A 27,321-nucleotide genomic window follows, 5' to 3' on the forward strand; every position below is an offset into this window, starting at 1 on the left:
TAACAGCTATATATAACATACTCAGAGAATACATTCCTCACACTATTCCTTAGATATCACTTGAGCGACTTTTTCCTGTGATTTTCACATTTAGAGAGATACACACCTCTCTACAAATATATTATTATTTTTGTTTACCCATTTTTGTCTTGATCTATGCAAAGTACAAATTAAGCAGAGTGTGATTATCTCTCTCCTTTACTAAACGGCCCACGGCCATACTACCCTGAATACGCCCGATCTTGTCCAATCTCGGAAGCTAAGCAGATATGGCCTGGTCAGTATTAGGAAGGGAAACCTCCTGAGAATACCAGGTGCAGTGGGCCATTTTTAAGGAAAAGAGATTAAACACTCTCTAGTTTGGAAAAATCCATTGGTCAGTGTGTTATCGCTTCACCAGAATATAGAACCTTGGTGGCTTTTTCCCCCCCCTTTTTTTTCCCCAGCCCCCACCTTTTTTCTTTTTCTCTTCCTTTTCTCCCCCCTTCCTCTCCTCTTCCCCCCAACTCCCATTAAGGGAAGTCCTCAATTTTAACATCCATAATCCAGGCATATATAGTGACAGGGACCTCTAGATACTTTGGTATCTTCTATTACCTCTTTGACATTTTCACCTTTTTCATCTTATACCTCATTTGCTAAAAAGGTTAAATAAGATTTTATATATAACTATAGACATTAGTCTCAAATTCTTATAAAAGGGTTTTTATTTTAAGGATTAATTAAAAGTTAAGTTTTATTAAATTTCACCATACATATTATTTCTAATATAACAAAGGAGTGCTCCCAAAAAGAGGTCTTTTGTCTTTTTCTCCTTTCTTCCCAATTGTAATGCATGGACACGCCTGCGTTTTTCCAGACACTCCCAGAAAATGATCAGTTGCCACCCACAAAAGCTTTCTTCCTGTCAATCTCCTTGCGAATGCCCGCATGAATGGATCCTTTACACAAACCCACTGCTGAGCGGCGATCCACTTTGTACCCGTGCAACGCGCCTGCACATTGCGGTGCATACGCATGCGCAGTTTAGACCTGATCACACACTGTATGATTTATCACTTGATCTGTTTTAGGCCGGGTACCATCAGGACGATGTGTATTCCAGCTGACGGCATGGCCAATGCAATATATCGCATGGCTGTACACACTGCACAAACTGGTATACGACAGCGCAATATAGTGGTACAGCCTGCATTGACCTGCATACAGTCGTCAGCAGGTTGGCCAATCTAACATGCAGTACAGATGGGACCACACACGTGAACGTATCATTCCGATTCGCGTTGGACCAATATATTGTCCAATATACAGTATCACCTAATGTGAACCCCACCTTACAGCCCAGGGTAGATACCATTTAATGATTGTTTGCTACCGATGAAGCAAGATGGAAATTTCAGCTAACAATGGCAGAACCTGGAGAAATGTCATAAAACTAGGAGAGGTCATAAAGCTCCTGAATCTGATTTGAGCACAATCCACATAAACACCACACAGGGCCTAATTCAGACTGGATCGCTGCAGCATCTCAGGGCTGCGATTACCTCTGCCTGATTGACAGGCAGAGGCGGTCACAGGGCGGGAGGGGACATGCCAACGGCGTTAGAATGCTGTTGGCGGGGCACGGCCCGTTTCCGGGGCATAGTTGCGGGGGCAGGCAGCGGCGGCTGCGACCCGGGACGTGGCGAGTAGCGGCCTGCCAGCGCGCAGAAGCTGCACTGGCAGGGAGCTACTCAGCAGGTGCAAAAGCATCACCGCTGTGCGATGCTTTTGCACCCTTGCAGGGTGGTTGGGCCCTATGCTGGGCGTCCCCACACGCATGTTTGAGAAACTGATCATAGATGTGCTAAATTTAGCACATCTATGATCATATCTGAATTACACATAGTTCAGTGATATTTTTTGCAACTGCGCATGCACAAAAATTTCTTCAAACCCCTACGGCGCATGCGTGAAACAGTATATGCACAAAGGTGCTGTTGTGATTGGGACAAAAGGCATCAGAAATGGAACAGAAATGTGATGCCCGTTCCTGGGCGGTACTAGAAGGTGGCTAGCAGTGAGTCTCATAGGCATCTTATGGGATGGTCGCGGGCGTGCCAATGGCACATTCACCCATGCAGTTATTAGAGTCTAACACTTCCTTTTCATAGGTTATGGTTACATGATCTTAATGGTGGCCACCATGCATGCAGCAATTAAAAATGCATCGCAAAGTTGAAGGATAAATCTATCATTCACCTTTTGTGTTGAGCAGCATGGTTGGGCGATGTATGAATACCTTTTGACATTTAAGGGGCAATTCAATTAAAAGTGATGTATCAGCGATGCTGTGCAACAGGCCTACATTGCTAATTTTACCTCACGGCCCCATAAAGCATAACACCAGCAACTGCTTAGTCCAGAGGTTCCCATACAAGGTCCTCAAAGCACCCTATTGGTACTGGTTTTAAAGCTATCCATGGCTCAGCACAGATGGTTAAATCAAGTTGACTGAGGTACGAATTAAGTCACCTGTGGTCAAGCATGGATACACTTAAAACCTGGACCGTTAGGGTGCCTTGAGGACCACGCCTGGGAACCTCTGACTTCTAATGCTGCTTATAAGAGTGAAGTATGATTTATCTTTTACTTCATCCTATATGATAAAAGACTAACGCTGCTCATCACCTCTATGGGGGGAAATCAAGTGTTGTGAAGGTTATCTTTTAAATACAAATATATATAAAAGAAAACCTTCACATGTAACTTACGCCCATGGTTCTTTTAGACACCGACCAATGTTATTACTATACCCCACCAGCTAGAAATGTAATAATTATTATTTTTACTATTAGTAATAATACTAATTATTATTCCTGTGTTTTAAGTATTTATCTGCATACACAATTTTATAAAGAACAATACATAAATATGTGTATCTGAGTCTCGTGTTTTATATACAGGTATAATGTCAGCTTTAATATTGGTTGAGATCAGTGTGCTGGGGGATTTTTATGTCTGCCTATTTTCTACATTTTCTAAAGTGCAGTAATAAAAACAGTGAAATGGATACAAAAAAAGAGCTAGTACCTTATCTCTCATGTTACCTCGTTTTTCGTACCTCTTCCAAATGGACTGGGTGGAATGCTCTCTTGATGTAGATTCTCGCTCTTCAAAATTCTTCTCGATTTAGCAAGGTAGGTAGACTACATGAAAATACAACAGACAATAACAAATACTCAAATATGAGTGCTCAGTGTTGTTTCATAAAACAAAAATACTTATATATATCCATACCCCACTCACAATGGATATAGCAGGTCTCCGCATATAAAAGGTATCTTTATCTCTATTACATGAGCCGTGATATAGAATGCGTACCATTACTCACTCAGAAATAGGCCTATTTCTGAGTGAGTAATGGTACGCATTCTGCTCATGTAATAGAGATAAAGATACCTTTATATGCAGAGACCTGCTATATCCATTGTGAGTGGGGTACGCCATCCATTTTCGTAGTGAACTCCGTTTTGTCAGGAATAACATCACCTATAATATTTTGTTTTATTTCTGCTTTTATTGTATATTATCCTGAGATATCTCACGGAGTTGAAGATCTGTTCGTATCTACATCACAACAGGAGGAGCCATCTGGAAGTTGGACTTCTCCTATATTCATATATGGACATTAAGTATTTTTGTTTTATGAAACAACACTGAGCGCTCAAATTTGAGTATTTGTTAAGGTAGGTAGACTAACTACATGGTACAGCACGGAAACTCTCACTAATGGGTCCCACCATTTCAGGATAAACTAAGTATAATTTCATAATATAGGATTGTTACTAAAAGAGGTCGTAGATTTTTGTTTATTGTTCCTTCTACTGATGCCTTCTCTTTTTTTACTTATGTCCATTGCAGTAGCTTATGTTATTGTGTACATTGTGACGTATGTATTTTTGCATGCGTTGTGTGTTATTTTCAATAAATACATTTGGGGAAAAAACAAAAACCAACAGTGAAATGCGTTGGTAATTCTGTGGTAACTAAAATCCTATTTTAGACGAATGCATTAGAGGCATCCCACCCAAATATAATAACTGACTTTCACAAGGATGCCCCACCACATCATTCAGAAGGTTTTATTATAAAAACATACGTAGGCTGGTTCAAATAACATTGTGCTGATTAAAAAAATAAAATTCTGATCAGTCATCAAAAATGTAATTCATTGTGTGTTATGTATATCAACTTTCAAGAGATAGAGCTCTCACAGTTCATTTGTGCATCTTCATATACAGAACATTGTTCTAGGTCACTGTTCGCAAAGCTCTTTGATATAGTTACGTTTTCATACTTTGGTTCGGAATCTTCAGGATCATATGTGCTTTGGTAAATGTGCTCAGGATCTTGGGCTTGTTCCATCAGCACTGGACTGTGCAAGTCAGAGTACATGTGATCCAGCTTGTCACAGCTGCCTGTCCATTCAGGAATAACTGGCTTTTTTGTCTGATTGCCCACCACCTTAACATTGGAAGATGTAGAAGAAGAGGTTTTATGTGTGATTTTTAAGTCTGCATCACAGGTGGACCTTGGTCGTGAAGGTTTGGAGTTTGAGTGCTGCGGCATACTCTTCCTGACAGGTTTGGGGATCACTTTTTGAAAACTGCCAAAACGTTTCAGCACAGCCTGAACAGTTCCATCTACATTGCCTTCTGACCTTCTGCGGGACTTGGAAAACTTTCTAGGAGGGCCAACACTCACGTAAACAGTTGAAATGTTATGGAGTTTCTTTTTCATTTCCGAATTATTCTCTCTTGAGCCAGTTTCTGCTATTTCTGCTTTAACCGATGACTTTTGAGCATTAGACATGGTCCTCCGGCGTCCCACTGGGGCACTTCTCTGGAGCTTTGGATGATCCTCAGGTTCTTTAGTAGGGCATATTTTGTCATAGTTCTCATTGTTGCTCTGACACTGTTGTAAATTATCTCCAGTTATGGTCTGCGACTGTATAGAGGGCAGTTTTGGGAGACTAATAGCAAGTTTTGGTTTTCGGCCTAGATTGGGTGTGTCAGTGGTAGAGGACCTTCTGCTCTCAAACTTGGTTCCTTCAGCAAATGACACCGATGGTCTTTTGGCTTTGGCAATGCTAGAGGTCCTTGGTATGGAAAATGGGAGGGACATATCATCTGTGTTGAGACCCATTGCCTCAGGGAAAACATTACATTTAGAACTTATTTCTTGAAATCCATCTATGTCAGCAACAGACATACCTAGAATACAAAAAAAAAAATAGGACATATTAATTCACTTCTTAGTTAGTCTTAGTCTATAAAATAACTGTATTTAACATTGGTGCTGTGCTGCCCTAGCCAGTGTACGTCAATGCACCATAAGTAGTAATTGTGTGCTCACACGGTGATGAACCTCTATCATACATGTCCTCCTCTAGTATTGGCATAAACTGCCCCTTGAACAAACCTGACCTAGGTATGTGCTTATGTGTAGATTTTTCATCAGAGTCAATATTTCAGGCCAAGCATTGGACCCATTGTAAATACATTATTTTATATTGCCTTTATGAAAAGATCCTAAATTTCAATCAAAGCCAATGATTCTGGACAAACATAGGACCCTTTTGAAAGTCAATGTCATATATTTCCTTGCCTTCATTAAGGTGACACTAATGGTGTTTTGCCTGCAAGATTGACTTCTGTGGGAACTTAGCACCTCTTAATAAAGACTAGGTCAATTTACATTAAAGGATTTTTTAAGGCTTATGAGCTACTGGAAAATGGACCCAACATTAGCTTGGTCACCTCAACCGCCTTCCCACTCCGTGAGGTGTAGGACCACATGCACAGGGGCAGGACCTGAATGTGTCATCACATATCACATGGGGCATCACATTGGTCAGTGAGGACAGTTAGGAGGCATGTCATATGTACTGTAGTAGCCAAGCCACGCCCCCCTCCCATAACGTGATGACCTCACGTCTGTCAGCGGTCATCTTTATTTTATAGAGTTGATTACTATTTATTTAATTATCCTAACTCACGGCATGGAGCATTACATAATGTAAATATAATTGCAATACATACAGCACATCACTGACCTGATTGCAGAAAAGGGAATTCAGATTAATCATTAGGTGATTCCCTTCTTCATTCCACTGTATCCTATTCCTAGCTACCACTGCTGTTAGTTTTCATACAGTCACTGCATGAGAGAGTGCATGGTGATTACTCGCTGTCAGCACACACTTTCTCCAATAGGAGTGGGGAGTGGAGAGGTTGGGAAAGCACGGGATTTATGCTGAGGACAGGTCATCTCTTCAACCGTAGTACTGTCACTGTGCCATGTGGAAGGAATGGCCCTTGATTAGCTGCTTCCTTAAATGTACTCCGCTTTAGAAGAAGCACCTGGATACAGGGCCGGTGCAAGGTTTCTCAACACCCTAGGCAAAGCTTCAGCCTGGTGTTACACACGCCAATACACTCTTTCCAGCACCTCAGGTGAAAGTGTGGAGGTAGCATTTTAGAAGTTCATAGAAGTTCAACAGCCACCGTTTGTATTATGTTGAACAAGGATGCATCCTTCAGAGTTATCCTTCATTTTGTGATGAGCACACTCAGTGAGGGCTGCCCCACAGATCCTGGCGCCCTAAACAGCTGCCTAATGGCATAGCTGGTACTGCCTGGCTCTATAGCTGCAAAGTTACTTGCTCTTTTTTTTTCTTTACACCCAACTCAGAAACAGGCCAGATGCATTTTAACAATAGGATTTTGAATCTTCTTGTCTCCATATCAGTCAAGATTTACATGTGTGGGACGGGTGACCCCCCCAAAAAAAATCTACTGTAACCTCACCTTCTCTTGGAGGAACGCAGTAGACTGGTCCTTCTTCATCTGACTCAAATGATGAAAATGAGTTTTCAGATAACCAGCCAGTGGAAGGCGACTCAATAAAGCTATGGTTAAAGGCAAGCTCTGTGTCATGATGGGAAACTGGAAGATAAGTAAAGTGGAAATTGACTTCTTATAATACAGCATGCTCTATATGATTAATATACAAGATGCAAAGAGGCACATATTCACATATCTAGCTATGTGCTGCCTTTATTCCCTGTTAGGCCTTTCACTGCAGAACAGTTTTATATGAGGGATGTGACACATTTGGGAAGAGATTGCTACTACATATTTATTTTAGAAGGTCCTATGTTAAGATTGTTGGAGCCTCATAGTTATCACTGCAACATAGAAAGTACAATGTGCGAAATATTGCTCATAATAGCATTATGCAGAAATAAACACTGTACAGTGCAAAATCTAGATTTAACTAGATTTGTTTTATGTTTAAACCTTGTTCCATGACTGTTAAAGAAACAACAGGTTGTACACATACCTGGTGCTTCATTCCATCCACTTGTTGCCATAGAGATTGACTGGGAGAGCTTGGAAGAGGGGGAAGCGTGGAGCTGTATACCGTGGTTTATGACTGATTATGAGTCATTCACCATTAACACTGTTTAAACAACAGTTGCATTAGGGGCAGGTTTATGTATAATAATAGAACTTTTATCAATGATAATATTCTTATTAAAAAAAAGAATGCATGCATGAACAACACATACAATCTTTTTAATAAAAAAAATATATGATAGTTTATACGTACATTAAAACGGGTGGTATTCAGTATGCCGGCTGTTGGGATCCCGGCGCTCAGTATACCTCAGTATATCTATTCCGGCCGCCAGCATAACATACTACACACCATTAAAACATATAGAAAAAAAAGCTAATTACTTATAAGTGCATTCACTTTTCCTTGGAGAAATCATTATCACATTTGTTAGCTACTCAGAAACAGGTCTGGGACCAGACATAATGATATTGCAAATATATGTAAATATTTTTCACATGTAAACATAGGAAAACCCCACAGAGGTGCTGCTAGATGATGCATGTAAGTTGTCCTTGCTGTTAGCTTGGATTTATATGTGCACTTGATAGTAGAGATGAGCGCCGGAAATTTTTCGGGTTTTGTGTTTTGGTTTTGGGTTCGGTTCCGCGGCCGTGTTTTGGGTTCGACCGCGTTTTGGCAAAACCTCACCGAATTTTTTTTGTCGGATTCGGGTGTGTTTTGGATTCGGGTGTTTTTTTTTTAAAAACACTAAAAAACAGCTTAAATCATAGAATTTGGGGGTCATTTTGATCCCAAAGTATTATTAACCTCAAAAACCATAATTTACACTCATTTTCAGTCTATTCTGAATACCTCACACCTCACAATATTATTTTTAGTCCTAAAATTTGCACCTAGGTCGCTGGATGGCTAAGCTAAGCGACCCTAGTGGCCGACACAAACACCGGGCCCATCTAGGAGTGGCACTGCAGTGTCACGCAGGATGTCCCTTCCAAAAAACCCTCCCCAAACAGCACATGACGCAAAGAAAAAAAGAGGCGCAATGAGGTAGCTGTGTGAGTAAGATAAGCGACCCTAGTGGCCGACACAAACACCGGGCCCATCTAGGAGTGGCACTGCAGTGTCACGCAGGAAATCCCTTCCAAAAAACCCTCCCCAAACAGCACATGACGCAAAGAAAAAAAGAGGCGCAATGAGGTAGCTGTGTGAGTAAGATAAGCGACCCTAGTGGCCGACACAAACACCGGGCCCATCTAGGAGTGGCACTGCAGTGTCACGCAGGATGGCCCTTCCAAAAAACCCTCCCCAAACAGCACATGACGCAAAGAAAAAAAGAGGCGCAATGAGGTAGCTGTGTGAGTAAGATAAGCGACCCTAGTGGCCGACACAAACACCGGGCCCATCTAGGAGTGGCACTGCAGTGTCACGCAGGATGGCCCTTCCAAAAAACCCTCCCCAAACAGCACATGACGCAAAGAAAAAAAGAGGCACAATGAGGTAGCTGTGTGAGTAAGATAAGCGACCCTAGTGGCTGACACAAACACCGGGCCCATCTAGGAGTGGCACTGCAGTGTCACGCAGGATGGCCCTTCCAAAAAACCCTCCCCAAACAGCACATGACGCAAAGAAAAAAAGAGGCGCAATGAGGTAGCTGTGTGAGTAAGATAAGCGACCCTAGTGGCCGACACAAACACCGGGCCCATCTAGGAGTGGCACTGCAGTGTCACGCAGGATGTCCCTTCCAAAAAACCCTCCCCAAACAGCACATGACGCAAAGAAAAAAAGAGGCGCAATGAGGTAGCTGTGTGAGTAAGATAAGCGACCCTAGTGGCCGACACAAACACCGGGCCCATCTAGGAGTGGCACTGCAGTGTCACGCAGGATGTCCCTTCCAAAAAACCCTCCCCAAACAGCACATGACGCAAAGAAAAAAAGAGGCGCAATGAGGTAGCTGTGTGAGTAAGATAAGCGACCCTAGTGGCCGACACAAACACCGGGCCCATCTAGGAGTGGCACTGCAGTGTCACGCAGGATGTCCCTTCCAAAAAACCCTCCCCAAACAGCACATGACGCAAAGAAAAAAAGAGGCGCAATGAGGTAGCTGTGTGAGTAAGATAAGCGACCCTAGTGGCCGACACAAACACCGGGCCCATCTAGGAGTGGCACTGCAGTGTCACGCAGGATGGCCCTTCCAAAAAACATTCCACAAACAGCACATGACGCAAAGAAAAATTAAAGAAAAAAGAGGTGCAAGATGGAATTGTCCTTGGGCCCTCCCACCCACCCTTATGTTGTATAAACAGGACATGCACACTTTAACCAACCCATCATTTCAGTGACAGGGTCTGCCACACGACTGTGACTGAAATGACGGGTTGGTTTGGACCCCCACCAAAAAAGAAGCAATTAATCTCTCCTTGCACAAACTGGCTCTACAGAGGCAAGATGTCCACCTCATCATCATCCTCCGATATATCACCGTGTACATCCCCCTCCTCACAGATTATCAATTCGTCCCCACTGGAATCCACCATCTCAGCTCCCTGTGTACTTTGTGGAGGCAATTGCTGCTGGTCAATGTCTCCACGGAGGAATTGATTATAATTCATTTTAATGAACATCATCTTCTCCACATTTTCTGGATGTAACCTCGTACGCCGATTGCTGACAAGGTGAGCGGCGGCACTAACACTCTTTCGGAGTACACACTTGTGGGAGGACAACTTAGATAGAATAAAGCCAGTTTGTGCAAGGGCCTCCAAATTGCCTCTTTTTCCTGCCAGTATAAGTACGGACTGTGTGACGTGCCTACTTGGATGCGGTCACTCATATAATCCTCCACCATTCTTTCAATGTTGAGAGAATCATATGCAGTGACAGTAGACGACATGTCCGTAATCGTTGTCAGGTCCTTCAGTCCGGACCAGATGTCAGCATCAGCAGTCGCTCCAGACTGCCCTGCATCACCGCCAGCGGGTGGGCTCGGAATTCTGAGCCTTTTCCTCGCACCCCCAGTTGCGGGAGATGTTGACAGGTCGCGTTCCGCTTGACTTGACAATTTTGTCACCAGCAGTTCTTTGAACCCCAGCAGACTTGTGTCTGCCGGAAAGAGAGATCCAAGGTAGGCTTTAAATCTAGGATCGAGCACGGTGGCCAAAATGTAGTGCTCTGATTTCAACAGATTGACCACCCGTGAATCCTTGTTAAGCGAATTAAGGGCTCCATCCACAAGTCCCACATGCCTAGCGGAATCGCTCCGTGTTAGCTCCTCCTTCAATGTCTCCAGCTTCTTCTGCAAAAGCCTGATGAGGGGAATGACCTGACTCAGGCTGGCAGTGTCTGAACTGACTTCACGTGTGGCAAGTTCAAAGGGCATCAGAACCTTGCACAACGTTGAAATCATTCTCCACTGCGCTTGAGACAGGTGCATTCCACCTCCTATATCGTGCTCAATTGTATAGGCTTGAATGGCCTTTTGCTGCTCCTCCAACCTCTGAAGCATATAGAGGGTTGAATTCCACCTCGTTACCACTTCTTGCTTCAGATGATGGCAGGGCAGGTTCAGTAGTTTTTGGTGGTGCTCCAGTCTTCTGTACGTGGTGCCTGTACGCCGAAAGTGTCCCGCAATTCTTCTGGCCACCGACAGCATCTCTTGCACGCCCCTGTCGTTTTTTAAATAATTCTGCACCACCAAATTCAAGGTATGTGCAAAACATGGGACGTGCTGGAATTTGCCCATATTTAATGCACGCACAATATTGCTGGCGTTGTCCGATGCCACAAATCCACAGGAGAGTCCAATTGGGGTAAGCCATTCCGCGATGATCTTCCTCAGTTGCCGTAAGAGGTTTTCAGCTGTGTGCGTATTCTGGAAACCGGTGATACAAAGCGTAGCCTGCCTAGGAAAGAGTTGGCGTTTGCGAGATGCTGCTACTGGTGCCGCCGCTGCTGTTCTTGCGGCGGGAGTCCATACATCTACCCAGTGGGCTGTCACAGTCATATAGTCCTGACCCTGCCCTGCTCCACTTGTCCACATGTCCGTGGTTAAGTGGACATTGGGTACAGCTGCATTTTTTAGGACACTGGTGACTCTTTTTCTGAGGTCTGTGTACATTTTCGGTATCGCCTGCCTAGAGAAATGGAACCTAGATGGTATTTGGTACCGGGGACACAGTACCTCCAACAAGTCTCTAGTTGGCTCTGCAGTAATGATGGATACCGGAACCACGTTTCTCACCACCCAGGATGCCAAGGCCTCAGTTATCCGCTTTGCAGTAGGATGACTGCTGTGATATTTCATCTTCCTCGCAAAGGACTGTTGGACAGTCAATTGCTTGGTGGAAGTAGTAAAAGTGGTCTTACGACTTCCCCTCTGGGATGACCATCGACTCCCAGCAGCAACAACAGCAGCGCCAGCAGCAGTAGGCGTTACACGCAAGAATGCATCGGAGGAATCCCAGGCAGGAGAGGAATCGTCAGAATTGCCAGTGACATGGCCTGCAGGACTATTGGCATTCCTGGGGAAGGAGGAAATTGACACTGAGGGAGTTGGTGGGGTGGTTTGCGTGAGCTTGGTTACAAGAGGAAGGGATTTACTGGTCAGTGGACTGCTTCCGCTGTCACCCAAAGTTTTTGAACTTGTCACTGACTTATTATGAATGCGCTGCAGGTGACGTATAAGGGAGGATGTTCCGAGGTGGTTAACGTCCTTACCCCTACTTATTACAGCTTGACAAAGGCAACACACGGCTTGACACCTGTTGTCCGCATTTCTGTTGAAATACTTCCACACCGAAGAGCTGATTTTTTTGGTATTTTCACCAGGCATGTCAGTGGCCATATTCCTCCCACGGACAACAGGTGTCTCCCCGGGTGCCTGACTTAAACAAACCACCTCAGCATCAGAATCCTCCTGGTCAATTTCCTCCCCAGCGCCAGCAACACCCATATCCTCCTCATCCTGGTGTACTTCAACACTGACATCTTCAATCTGACTATCAGGAACTGGACTGCGGGTGCTCCTTCCAGCACTTGCAGGGGGCGTGCAAATGGTGGAAGGCGCATGCTCTTCACGTCCAGTGTTGGGAAGGTCAGGCATCGCAACCGACACAATTGGAGTCGGACTCTCCTTGTGGATTTGGGATTTCGAAGAACGCACAGTTCTTTGCGGTGCTACTGCTTTTGCCAGCTTGAGTCTTTTCATTTTTCTAGCGAGAGGCTGAGTGCTTCCATCCTCATGTGAAGCTGAACCACTAGCCATGAACATAGGCCAGGGCCTCAGCCGTTCCTTGCCACTCCGTGTGGTAAATGGCATATTGGCAAGTTTACGCTTCTCCTCCGACAATTTTATTTTAGGTTTTGGAGTCCTTTTTTTACTGATATTTGGTGTTTTGGATTTGACATGCTCTGTACTATGACATTGGGCATCGGCCTTGGCAGACGACGTTGCTGGCATTTCATCGTCTCGGCCATGACTAGTGGCAGCAGCTTCAGCACGAGGTGGAAGTGGATCTTGATCTTTCCCTAATTTTGGAACCTCAACATTTTTGTTCTCCATATTTTAATAGGCACAACTAAAAGGCACCTCAGGTAAACAATGGAGATGGATGGATACTAGTATACTTATGGATGGACTACCGAGTGCCGACACAGAGGTAGCTACAGCCGTGGACTAACGTACTGTGTCTGCTGCTAATATAGACTGGATGATAATGATATGAAATCAATATATATATGTATGTATATATAATATCACTAGTACTGCAGCCGGACAGGTAGATAATATATTTATTAGGTAATGATGACCGATGACGGACCTGCTGGACACTGTCAGCTCAGCAGCACCGCAGACTGCTACAGTAAGCTACTATACTATAGTAGTATGTACAAAGAAGAAAGAAAAAAAAAAACCACGGGTAGGTGGTATACAATTATGGATGGACTGCCGAGTGCCGACACAGAGGTAGCTACAGCCGTGGACTACCGTACTGTGTCTGCTGCTAATATAGACTGGATGATAATGATATGAAATCAATATATATATGTATGTATATATAATATCACTAGTACTGCAGCCGGACAGGTAGATAATATATTTATTAGGTAATGATGACTGATGACGGACCTGCTGGACACTGTCAGCTCAGCAGCACCGCAGACTGCTACAGTAAGCTACTATACTATAGTAGTATGTACAAAGAAGAAAGAAAAAAAAAAACCACGGGTAGGTGGTATACAATTATGGATGGACTGCCGAGTGCCGACACAGAGGTAGCTACAGCCGTGGACTAACGTACTGTGTCTGCTGCTAATATAGACTGGATGATAATGATATGAAATCAATATATATATGTATGTATATATAATATCACTAGTACTGCAGCCGGACAGGTAGATAATATATTTATTAGGTAATGATGACTGATGACGGACCTGCTGGACACTGTCAGCTCAGCAGCACCGCAGACTGCTACAGTAAGCTACTATACTATAGTAGTATGTACAAAGAAGAAAGAAAAAAAAAACACGGGTAGGTGGTATACAATTATGCATGGACTGCCGAGTGCCGACACAGAGGTAGCTACAGCCGTGGACTAACGTACTGTGTCTGCTGCTAATATAGACTGGATGATTGATAATGAGATGAAATCAATATATATATATGTATGTATATATAATATCACTAGTACTGCAGCCGGACAGGTAGATAATATATTTATTAGGTAATGATGACTGATGACGGACCTGCTGGACACTGTCAGCTCAGCAGCACCGCAGACTGCTACAGTAAGCTACTATACTCTATAGTAGTATGTACAAAGAAGAAAGAAAAAAAAAAAACCACGGGTAGGTGGTATACAATTATGGATGGACTGCCGAGTGCCGACACAGAGGTAGCTACAGCCGCGGACTACCGTACTGTGTCTGCTGCTAATATAGACTGGATGATAATGAGATGAAATCAATATATATATATGTATGTATATATAATATCACTAGTACTGCAGCCGGACAGGTAGATAATATATTTATTAGGTAATGATGACTGATGACGGACCTGCTGGACACTGTCAGCTCAGCAGCACCGCAGACTGCTACAGTAAGCTACTATACTATAGTAGTATGTACAAAGAAGAAAGAAAAAAAAAAACCACGGGTAGGTGGTATACAATTATGGATGGACTGCCGAGTGCCGACACAGAGGTAGCTACAGCCGTGGACTAACGTACTGTGTCTGCTGCTAATATAGACTGGATGATTGATAATGAGATGAAATCAATATATATATATATGTATGTATATATAATATCACTAGTACTGCAGCCGGACAGGTAGATAATATATTTATTAGGTAATGATGACTGATGACGGACCTGCTGGACACTGTCAGCTCAGCAGCACCGCAGACTGCTACAGTAAGCTACTATACTATAGTAGTATGTACAAAGAAGAAAGAAAAAAAAAAAACCACGGGTAGGTGGTATACAATTATGGATGGACTGCCGAGTGCCGACACAGAGGTAGCTACAGCCGTGGACTAACGTACTGTGTCTGCTGCTAATATAGACTGGATGATTGATAATGAGATGAAATCAATATATATATGTATGTATATATAATATCACTAGTACTGCAGCCGGACAGGTAGATAATATATTTATTAGGTAATGATGACTGATGACGGACCTGCTGGACACTGTCAGCTCAGCAGCACCGCAGACTGCTACAGTAAGCTACTATACTCTATAGTAGTATGTACAAAGAAGAAAGAAAAAAAAAAAAACACGGGTAGGTGGTATACAATTATGGATGGACTGCCGAGTGCCGACACAGAGGTAGCTACAGCCGTGGACTAACGTACTGTGTCTGCTGCTAATATAGAGTCTAGACTGGATGATAAATTATTGATAATGAGATGAAATCAATATAATATCACTAGTACTGCAGCCGGACAGGTACTATATATATTTATTATGTAATGACTGATGACGGACCTGCTGGACACTGTCAGGTCAGCACAGCACCGCAGACTGCTACAGTAAGCTACTATAGTAGTATGTATAAAGAAGAATGAAAAAAAAAAAACCACGGGTAGGTGGTATACAATATTATATATATATATATATATATTATATACAATTATATATATATATATATATATATATATATATTAAACTGGTGGTGATTGATTATTAAACTGGTGGTCACTTCAGGTCACGTTGCAACTTGCAACTAGTACTCCGAGGCCTAAGCAGACAATCACAAAATATATTTTCTCTATCGTCCTAGTGGATGCTGGGGTTCCTGAAAGGACCATGGGGAATAGCGGCTCCGCAGGAGACAGGGCACAAAAAGTAAAGCTTTAGGATCAGGTGGTGTGCACTGGCTCCTCCCCCCATGACCCTCCTCCAAGCCAGTTAGATTTTGTGCCCGGCCGAGAAGGGTGCAATTCTAGGTGGCTCTCATAAAGAGCTGCTTAGAGAGTTTAGCTTAGGTTTTTTATTTTACAGTGATTCCTGCTGGCAACAGGATCACTGCAACGAGGGACAGAGGGGAGAAGAAGTGAACTCACCTGCGTGCAGGATGGATTGGCTTCTTGGCTACTGGACATGAAGCTCCAGAGGGACGATCACAGGTACAGCCTGGATGGTCACCGGAGCCACGCCGCCGGCCCCCTCACAGATGCTGAAGCAAGAAGAGGTCCAGAATCGGCGGCTGAAGACTCCTGCAGTCTTCTTAAGGTAGCGCACAGCACTGCAGCTGTGCGCCATTTTCCTCTCAGCACACTTCACACGGCAGTCACTGAGGGTGCAGGGCGCTGGGGGGGGGGCGCCCTGGGAGGCAAATGAAAACCTTTAAAAAGGCTAAAAATACCTCACATATAGCCCCAGAGGCTATATGGAGATATTTACCCCTGCCTAAATGTACTAAATAGCGGGAGACGAGCCCGCCGGAAAAGGGGCGGGGCCTATCTCCTCAGCACACGGCGCCATTTTCTGTCACAGCTCCGCTGGTCAGGAAGGCTCCCAGGTCTCTCCCCTGCACTGCACTACAGAAACAGGGTATAACAGAGAGGGGGGGCAAAATAAATGGCTATATATATATATATATTAATATAAAAGCAACTATAAGGGAGCACTTAATCATAAGGCTATCCCTGTCATATATAGCGCTTTTTGGTGTGTGCTGGCAGACTCTCCCTCTGTCTCCCCAAAGGGCTAGTGGGTCCTGTCTTCGTATAGAGCATTCCCTGTGTGTCTGCTGTGTGTCGGTACGTGTGTGTCGACATGTATGAGGACGATATTGGCGTGGAGGCGGAGCAATTGCCTGTAATGGTGATGTCACTCTCTAGGGAGTCGACACCGGAATGGATGGCTTATTTAGGAAATTACGTGATAATGTCAACACGCTGCAAAGTCGGTTGACGACATGAGACGGCCGACAAACAATTAGTACGGTCCAGACGTCTCAAAAACACCGTCAAGGGTTTTTAAAACGCCCGTTTACTTTAGTCGGTCGACACAGACACAGACAGGGACACTGAATCCAGTGTCGACGGTGAATAAACAAACGTATTCCTTATTAGGGCCACACGTTAAAGGCAATGAAGGAGGTGTTACGTATTTCTGATACTACAAGTACCACAAAAGAGGGTATTATGTGGGATGTGAAAAAACTACCATAGTTTTTCCTGAATCAGATAAATTAAATAAAGTGTGTGAACATTGGTGGTTCAGTGGTAGAATTCTCGCCTGCCACGCGGGAGGCCCGGGTTCGTTTCCCGGCCAATGCACCATGATGCGTGGGTTCCCCCCGATAGAAAATTATGGGCGGTATACCCTTTCCCGCCAGAAGTTAGGGCGCGTTGGGAAACACCCCTTAAGGTGGATAAGGCGCTCACACGCTTATCAAAACAAGTGGCGGTACCGTCTATAGATAGGGCCGTCCTCAAGGACCAGCTGACAAGGCTGGAAAATATAATAAAAAGTATATACACACATACTGGTGTTATACTGCGGCCAGCGATCGCCTCAGCCTGGATGTGCAGAGCTAGGGTGGCTTGGTCGGATTCCCTGACTAAAAATATTGATACCCTTGACAGGGACAGTATTTTATTGACTATAGAGCATTTCTATATATGCGAGATGCACAGAGGGATATTTGCACTCTGGCATCATGAATAAACGCGATGTCCATAACTGCCAGAAGATGTTATGGACACGACAGTGGTCAGGTGATGCAGATTCCAAACGGCACAGTATGGCCGTATAAAGGAAGAGGACTTGTTTGGGGTCGGTCCATCGGACCTGGTGGTCACGGCAACTGCTGGAAAATCCACCGTTTTTTACCCTAAGTCACATCATCTGCAGAAAAAGACACCGTCTTTTCAGCCTCAGTCCTCTCGTCCCTATAAGATCATATCTGCCCAGGGATAGAGGAAAGGGAAGAAGACTGCAGCAGGCAGCCCATTCCCAGGAACAGAAGCGTTCCACCGCGTCTGACAAGTTCTCAGCATGGCGCTGAGACCGTACAGGACCCCTGGATCCTACAAGTAGTATCCCGGGGGTACAGATGGGAATGTCGAGACGTTTCCCCTTCGCAGGCTCCTGAAGTCTGCTTTACCAAGTCTCCCTCCGACAAGGAGGTAGTATGGGAAAAAATTCACAAGCTGTATTCCCAGCAGGTGATAATTAAATTACCCCTCCTACTACAGAAAAGGGGTATTATTCCACACTATATTGTGGTACTGAAGCCAGAAGGCTAGGTGAGACTTATTCTAAAAAATTTTTTTTGAACACTTACAAAGGTTCAAATTAAGATGAAGTCACTCAGAGCAGTGATAACGAACCAGGAAGAAGGGGACTATATAGTGTCCCGGGACATCAGGGATGCTTACCTCTATGTCCCAAATTTGCCCTTCTCACTAAGGGTACCTCAGGTTCGTGGTGCAGAACTGTCACTATCAGTTTCAGACGCTGCCGTTTGGATTGTCCACGGCACCCCGGGGTCTTTACCAAGGTAATGGCCGAAATGATGATTCTTCTTCGAAGAAAAGGCGTCTTAATTATCCCTTACTTGGACGATCTCCTGATAGGGGCATAGTCCAGGGAACAGTTGGAGGTCGGAGTAGCACTATCTCGGATACTGCTACAATCAGCACGGGTGGATTCTAAATATTCCAAAATCGCAGCTGATCCCGACGACACGTCTGCTGTGCCTAGGGATGATTCTGGACACAGTCCAGAAAAAGGTGTTTCTCCCGGAAGAGAAAGCCAGGGAGATTTCCGAGCAAGTCAGGAACCTCCTAAAAACAGTGCATCATTGCACAAGGGTCCTGGTAAAAATGGTGGCTTCCTACGAAGCAATTCCATTCGGCAGATTTCACGTAAGAACTTTTCAGTGGGATCTGCTGGAAAAATGGTCCGGATCGCATCTTCAGATGCATCAGCGGATAACCCAATATCCAAGGACAAGGGTGTCTCTCCTGTGGTGGTTATAGAGTGCTCATCTTCTAGAGGGCCGCAGATTCGGCATTCAGGATTGGATGCTGGTAACCACGGAGCCCAGCCTGAGAGGCTGGGGAGCAGTCACACAAGGAAAAATTTCCAGGGAGTGTGATCAAGTATGGAGACTTTTCTCCACATAAATATACTGGAGCTAAGGGTAAATTTATAATGCTCTAAGCTTAGCAAGACCTCTGCTTCAAGGTCAGCCGGTATTGATCCAGTGGGAAAAACATCACGGCAGTCGCCCACGTAAACAGACAGGGCGACACAAGAAGCAGGAGGGCAATGGCAGAAACTGCAAGGACTTTTCGCTGGGCGGAAAATCATGTGATAACACTGTCAGCAGTTTTTCATCCCGGGAATGGAAACTGGGAAGCAGACTTCCTCAGCACGACCTCCACCCGGGAGAGTGGAAACTTCATTGAGAAGTTTTTTCCACATGATTGTAAACCGTTGGGAAATACCAAAGGTGGACAGGTATTGCACCAGGTCAAGAGACTCTCAGGCAATAGATGTGGACGTCTCTGGTAACACCGTGGGTGTACCAGTCGGTGTATGTGTTCCCTCCTCTGCTTCTCATACCTAAGGTGCTGAGAATTATAAGACGTAGAGGAGTAAGAACTATACTCATGGCTCCGGATTGGCCAAGAAGGACTTGGTACCCGGAACTTCAAGAGATGCTTACAGAGGTCTTATGGCCTCTGCCGCTAAGAAGGGACTTGCTTCAGCAAGTACCATGTCTGTCCAAGACTTACCGCAGCTGCGTTTGTCGGCATGGCGATGGAAAGCCGGATCCTAAAGGAAAAAAGGCATTCCGGAAGAGGTCATTCCTACCCTGGTCAAAGCCAGAAAGGAGGTGACCGCACAACATTATCACCACGTGTGGCGAAAATATGTTGCGTGGTGTGAGGCCAGGAAGGCCCCACAAAGAAATTTCAACTCGGTCGTTTCCTGCATTTCCTGCAAACAGGAGTGTCTATGGGCCTCAAATTGGGGTCCATTAAGGTTCAAATTCGGCCCTGTAAATTTTCTTCCAGAAAGAATTGGCTTCAGTTCCTGAAGTCCAGAAGTTTGTCAAGGGAGTATTGCATATACAAACCCCTTTTTTGTGCCTCCAGTGGCACTGTGGGATCTCAACGTAGTTCTGGGATTCCTCAAATCACATTGGTTTAAAACCAGTCAAATATGTGGATTTGAAGCATCTCACATAAAAAGTGACCATGCTCTTGGCCCTGGCCTGGACCAGGCGAGTGTCAAATTGGTGGTTTTTTCTCAAAAAAGCCCATATCTGTTTGTCCATTCGGACAGGGCAGAGCTGCGGACTCGTCCCCAGTTCTCTCCCTAAGGTGGTGTCAGTGTTTCACCTGAACCAGCTTATTGTGGTGCCTTGCACCTACTAGGGACTTGGAGGACTCCAAGTTGCTAGAAGTTGTCAGGGCCCTGAAAATATGTTCCAGGACAGCTGGAGTCAGAAAATCTGACTCGCTGTTTATACTGTATGCACCCAACAAGTTGGGTGCGCCTGCTTCTAAGCAGTCGATTGCTCGTTGGATTTGTAACACAATTCAACTTGCACATTCTGAGGCAGGCCTGCCACAGTCTAAATCGGTTAAGGCCCATTCCACAAGGAAGGTGGGCTCATCTTGGGCGGCTGCCCGAGAGGTCTCGGCATTACAACTCTGCCGAGCAGATACGTGGTCAGGGGAGAACACGTTTGTAAAATTCTACAAATTTGATATCCTGGCAAAAGAGGACCTGGAGTTCTCTCATTCGGTGCTGCAGAGTCATCCGCACTCTCCCGCCCGTTTGGGAGCTTTGGTATAATCCCCATGGTCCTTTCAGGAACCCCAGCATCCACTAGGACGATAGAGAAAATAAGAATTTACTTACCGATAATTCTATTTCTCGGAGTCCGTAGTGGATGCTGGGCGCCCATCCCAAGTGCGGATTATCTGCAATACTTGTACATAGTTACAAAAATCGGGTTATTATTGTTGTGAGCCATCTTTTCAGAGGCTCCGCTGTTATCATACTGTAACTGGGTTTAGATCACAAGTTGTACGGTGTGATTGGTGTGGCTGGTATGAGTCTTACCCGGGATTCAAAATTCCTCCCTTATTGTGTACGCTCGTCCGGGCACAGTACCTAACTGGCTTGGAGGAGGGTCATGGGGGGAGGAGCCAGTGCACACCACCTGATCCTAAAGCTTTACTTTTTGTGCCCTGTCTCCTGCGGAGCCGCTATTCCCCATGGTCCTTTCAGGAACCCCAGCATCCACTACGGACTCCGAGAAATAGAATTATCGGTAAGTAAATTCTTATTATTATACTGGTGGTCAGTGTGGTCACAACAATGGCAGTGTGGCACTGACTCTGGCAGCAAAAGTGTGCACTGTACGTTATATGTACTCCTGAGTCCTGCTCTCAGACTCTAACTGCTCCCCACTGTCAGTGTCTCCCCCACAAGTCAGATAATACACTTACAGTCACACTATCTATTATCTAATCTAGTATAAATATCACTTCAGCAAGTAGTATAGTAGTATACAGTATAGTAGTACTCCTCCTAATAATGCTCCCCAAAATACTGTGTCTCTCTCTTCTCTAAACGGAGAGGACGCCAGCCACGTCCTCTCCCTATGACTCTCAATGCACGTGTGAAAATGGCGGCGACGCGCGGCTCCTTATATAGAATCCGAGTCTCGCGATAGAATCCGAGCCTCGCGAGAATCCGACAGCGTGATGATGACGTTCGGGCGCGCTCGGGTCAGCCGAGCAAGGCGGGAAGATCCGAGCCTGCTCGGACCCGTGTAAAAAACCTGAAGTTCGGGCGGGTTCGGATTCAGAGGAACTGAACCCGCTCATCTCTACTTGATAGTCACATTGTCACACTTGCAGCCAGCATTATGCTCAACCGGATTCAGTATGATATCCCGATGGACAGGATGCCGACGGTCAGAATTCCGACTGCAGCATCCTGACCATCAGAATCCCGACAGCCCCCCAGAAATTACCATAACCCTCACCTGTTCCCTACCCTAACCCTCCCTTGTGGGTGCCTAACTGTAACCCTATCCGGTGGTGCCTAACCCTAACCCTCCCCGCTTGGTGCCTAGCCCTAACCCCTACTCCCCGGTACCTAACCATACCCTTCCCGTCCCTGCACCCTAACCCCCCTTCCAATGCTGAGACCTAACCTCCCACCCTCTGCTGCAGGACGCGAGCGCATCCTGCTGAAAGAATGATCAGGACTCCGGGTGTCGGTATTTTGACGCTGGCATCCTTACCTCCATCGGGATTTAGGCGCCGGTCTTCTGGCATCCTTTGAGATGCCAGTGTCAGTATTTCGACCACCAGGATCCCGTCCTTAGATATATTAACTACATCCCGCTCAACCTCTAAACACAATCCCAAATTTTCACCGTCACAGTCAGTGGCAAGCTCTGCGACAGCTGGTGATCTGCTTACTCCAGCCGGGGTCCAGCACTGGTGACGTGACGCAATGTTGTTCACTCTGTAAAAGTAGTAAGGCGAGGGAGGACTATACTTACCTACCTTTTATGTCTCCTCTCCGGGAGAAGCCTGGAGAGGAGACGCAGCAGGATACTTTGGGGGGTGGGGCTGGACTGTGATGTCATTAGGCCCTGCCCCCAAGATGAGGATATGCCCACAATTCACGGGTTACTGGGTAAGGGGCAGGGCTAAACATTGTGATTCACAACTTTAGCCACTCTCCCTTCACACAGTCGCTAAGATTTTGGGGATTTTTTGCCCATCCTGCCCACTTCACCAGGAAGCGGGCGGGATGCGGGAGAGTCAACTACAGTTCCAGGGCTACAGGTGACTACCCCAAAAATCGTGAGGTTCCCACAGCTTCCCGGAGGGTAGGCGAGTATGAAGAGGATGCTGAGCTGGTAGATACTGGTTAGCATAAAAAGCAACAGCGTCCTCCCTCCCCCTACTGCTTCTAGAGAGTGAACAGCATTGCGTCATGTCACCAATGCTGAATGGTAAGAACTCTGGATTGTGTTCAAAGAGGGAGGTTGAGCATAATGCTGGCCACAACGGTGACACTGTGACTATCCTGTTGTGCACATTTAAGTCCAAACTAACAGCAAGGACAACTGATCTACATAATCTAGCAGGCACCTCTGTGGGGTTGTGGCATCGTCTAGCAGGCAGATATGTGGGGTTGTGGCATAATCCAGCAGGCACCTCTGTGGGGTTGTGGCATAATCCAGCAGGCACCTCTGTGGGGTTGTAGCATCATCTAGCAGGCACCACTGTGGGGTTGTAGCATCATCTAGCAGGCACCTCTGTGAGGTTGTGGCATCATCTAGCAGGCACCTCTGTTGGGTTGTGGCATCACCTAGCAGGCACCTCTGTGGGGTTGTGGCATCATCTAGCAGGCACCTCTGTGAGGTTGTGGCATCATCTAGCAGGCACCACTGTGGGGTTGTGGCATCATCTAGGAGGCACCTCTGTGGGGTTGTGGCATCATCTAGCAGGTACCTCTGTGGGGTTGTGGCATCACCTGACAAATGTGGTAATTAGATCTCCAAGTAAAAAAGAATGCTCTTATAAATCATTTGCATTTTTTACATGTTTTAATGTATGTCTGAACAATTATATATTTTTTTTTAAATAAAAAAATATTGTATTTGTTGTTCATATTCATATATGCTCTTTCTTTCATTTGATAAGAATATTATCATTGAGAAAAGTTCTATGGTTTGAGGCAATCTAGGTTGCTATTTGAGAGCTGCACTAATTGTTTTTTAATTATATAATTTGCGGCTGATTACAATTGTTATTATGCCTGGCCTGGGCCCCTTGATAAATGTATATAGTTTACTTATGCTGCTATTGCAGCATGATAATGTGCCATATTAATAACAGCAATGCACTGTAGAGAATGCACCATAGTCCTGTGCATTTTAATGTAACATGAATAATGTATAATTCAAGTTCACAGTCTGGAAACTGATCCATAGAGTAAGGATTGGGCCCCACGTGCAGTGGGGCCCACCGGGGGCTGAGCCAGTCCAAACCTGGCCATAGGGTTAATGATTTGGTTTCAACATAGACTATAAATTGTCTATGAACACCTGAGAAGATTGTATTCATGTTGATATTTATTTATTTTGGACTGGATAAATGACAGTACTATAGCCCTGATTCCTGTAGAGATGTGCACCGGACATTTTTCGGGTTTTGTGTTTTGGTTTTGGATTCGGTTCCACGGCCGTGTTTTGGATTCGAACGTGTTTTGGCAAAACCTCCCTGAAATTTTTTTGTCGGATTCGGGTATTTTTTGGATTCGGGTGTTTTTTTTTTTCAAAAAACCCTCAAAAACAGCTTAAATCATAGAATTTGGGGGTCATTTTGATCCCATAGTATTATTAACCTCAATAACCATAATTTCCACTCATTTCCAGTCTATTCTGAACACCTCACACCTCACAATATTATTTCTGGTCCTAAAATTTGCACCAAGGTCGCTGGATGACTAAGTTAAGCAACCCAAGTGGCCGGCACAAACACCTGGCCCATCTGGGAGTGGCACTGCAGTGTCAGACAGGATGGCACTTAAAAAAATTGGCCCCAAACATCACATGATGCAAAGATAAATGAAAGAAAAAAGAGGTGCAAGATGGAATTGTCCTTGGGCCCTCCTACCCACCCTTATGTTGTATAAACAGGACATGCACACTTTAACAAACCCATCATTTCAGCGACAGGGTCTGCCACACGACAGTGACTGAAATGACTGGTTGGTTTGGGCCCCCATCAAAAAAGAAGCAATCAATCTCTCCTTGCACAAACTGGCTCTACAGAGGCAAGATGTCCACCTCCTCCTCATCGTCTGATTCCTCTCCCCTTTCACTGTGTACATCCCCCTCCTCACAGATTATTAATTCGTCCCCACTGGAATCCACCATCTCAGGTCCCTGTGTACTTTCTGGAGGCAATTGCTGGTGAATGTCTCCACGGAGGAATTGATTATAATTCATTTTGATGAACATCATCTTCTCCACATTTTCTGGAAGTAACCTTGTATGCCGATTGCTGACAAGGTGACCGGCTGCACTAAACACTCTTTCAGAGTACACACTGGAGGGGGGGCAACTAAGGTAAAATAAAGCCAGTTTCTGCAAGGGCCTCCAAATTGCCTCTTTTTCCTGCCAGTATACGTACGGACTGTCTGACGTGCCTACTTGGATGTGGTCACTCATATAATCCTCCACTATTCTTTCAATGGTGACAGAATCATTATTGACGACATGTCAATAATCGTTGGCAGGTCCTTCATTCCGGACCAGATGTCAGCACTCGCTCCAGACTGCCCTGCATCACCGCCAGCGGGTGGGCTCGGAATTCTTAGCCTTTTTCTCGCAGCCCCAGTTGCGGGAGAATGTGAAGGAGGAGCTGTTGACGGGTCACGTTCCGCTTGACTTGACAAGTGTCTCACCAGCAGGTCTTTGCACCTCTGCAGACTTGTGTCTGCCGGAAAGAGAGATACAACGTAGGTTTTAAATCTAGGATCGAGCACGGTGGCCAAAATGTAGTGCTCTGATTTCAACAGATTGACCACCCGTGTATCCTGGTTAAGCGAATTAAGGGCTCCATCCACAAGTCCCACGTGCCTAGCGGAATCGCTCCTCCTTCAATCTCTCCAGCTTCTTCTGCAAAAGCCTGATGAGGGGAATGACCTGACTCAGGCTGGCAGTGTCTGAACTGACTTTACGTGTGGCAAGTTCAAAGGGTTGCAGAACCTTGCCCAATGTTGAAATCATTCTCCACTGCGCTTGAGTCAGGTGCATTCCCCCTCCTTTGCCTATATCGTAGGTAGCTGTATAGGCTTGAATGGCCTTTTGCTGCGCCTCCATCCTCTGAAGCATATAGAGGGCTGAATTCCACCTCGTTACCACCTCTTGCTTCAGATGATTGTGGGGCAGGTTCAGGAGTGTTTGCTGGTGCTCCAGTCTTCGGCACGCGGTGGCTGAATGCCGAAAGTGGCCCGCAATTCTTCGGGCCACCGACAGCATCTCTTGCACGCCCCTGTCATTTTTAAAAAAAATTCTGCACCACCAAATTCAATGTATGTGCAAAGCATGGGACGTGCTGGAATTTGCCCACATGTAATGCACGCACAATATTGGTGGCGTTGTCCAATGTCACAAATCCCCAGGAGAGTCCAATTGGGGTAAGCCATTCTGCGATGATGTTCCTCAGTTTCCGTAAGAGGTTGTCAGCTGTGTGCCTCTTATGAAAAGCGGTGTCTGCCTAGGAACAAGTTGGCGTTTGCGAGATGCTGCTACTGGTGCCGCCGCTGCTGTTCTTGCTGCGGGAGGCAATACATCTACCCAGTGGGCTGTCACAGTCATATAGTCCTGAGTCTGCCCTGCTCCACTTGTCCACATGTCCGTGGTTAAGTGGACATTGGGTACAACTGCATTTTTTAGGACACTGGTGACTCTTTTTCTGACGTCTGTGTACATTCTCCGTATTGCCTGCCTAGAGAAATGGAACCTAGATGGTATTTGGTACCGGGGACACAGTACCTCAAACAATTCTCTAATTCCCCGTGAATTAACGGTGGATACCGGACACACGTTTAACACCACCGTAGCTGCCAAGACCCGAGTTATCCGCTTTGCAGCAGGATGACTGCTGTGATATTTCATCTTCCTCGCAAAGGACTGTTGGACAGTCAATTGCTTACTGGAAGTAGTACAAGTGGTCTTCCGACTTCCCCTCTGGGATGACGATCGACTCCCAGCAGCAACAACAGCAGCGCCAGCAGCAGTAGGCGTTACACTAAAGGATGCATCGGAGGAATCCCAGTCAGGAGAGGACTCGTCAGACTTGCCAGTGACATGGCCTGCAGGACTATTGTTTTTCATGTCTAATGAGGAAATTGACACTGAGGGAGTTGGTGGTGTGGTTTGTAGGAGCTTGGTTACAAGAGGAAGGGATTTAGTTGTCAGTGGACTGCTTCCGCTGTCATCCAAAGTTTTTGAACTTGTCAATGACTTCTGATGAATGCGCTCCAGGTGACATATAAGGGAGGATGTTCCTGGGTGGTTAACGTCCTTACCTCTACTTATTACAGCTTGAGAAAGGTAACACACGGCTTGACACCTGTTGTCCGCATTTTTGTTAAAATAATTCCACACCGAAGAAGTGGTTTTTTTTTGTAATTTGACCAGGCATGTCAATGGCCATATTCGTCCCACGGACAACAGGTGTCTCCCCGGGTGCCTGACTTAAACAAACCACCTCACCATCAGAATCCTCCTTGTCAATTTCCTCCTCAGCGCCAGCAACACCCATATCCTCATCCTGGTGTACTTCAACAGTGACATCTTCAATTTGACTATCAGAAACTGGACTGCGGGTGCTCC

General features: G+C 45.4%; 1 protein-coding gene, 1 non-coding gene and 1 pseudogene across 2 annotated transcripts in view; 2 read left to right on the forward strand and 1 right to left on the reverse strand.

Moving 5' to 3' along the window:
• Positions 1-208: 208 nt before the first annotated feature.
• LOC135052196 (5S ribosomal RNA) lies at positions 209-326 on the forward strand (annotated as a pseudogene).
• Positions 327-4,110: 3,784 nt separating this feature from the next.
• The window catches only part of SCARF1 (scavenger receptor class F member 1), a 299,113-nt gene continuing 275,902 nt past the window's right edge, over positions 4,111-27,321 (reverse strand). Inside the window, exons 11-12 of the mRNA XM_063956091.1 lie at positions 6,852-6,989; positions 4,111-5,255 (exon numbers count right to left, since the gene is read on the reverse strand). Coding sequence (XP_063812161.1) covers positions 4,237-5,255; positions 6,852-6,989 — 1,157 coding nt within the window. The 3' untranslated portion in view covers positions 4,111-4,236. The remainder of the gene's footprint in view (positions 5,256-6,851; positions 6,990-27,321) is intronic.
• TRNAG-GCC (transfer RNA glycine (anticodon GCC)) lies at positions 17,130-17,200 on the forward strand. The gene has a single exon. It is a non-coding gene; the product is annotated as a tRNA-Gly (tRNA).

The sequence above is a fragment of the Pseudophryne corroboree genome, chromosome 2 (genome assembly GCF_028390025.1).
Source record: "Pseudophryne corroboree isolate aPseCor3 chromosome 2, aPseCor3.hap2, whole genome shotgun sequence".
Lineage (NCBI taxonomy): Eukaryota > Metazoa > Chordata > Amphibia > Anura > Myobatrachidae > Pseudophryne > Pseudophryne corroboree.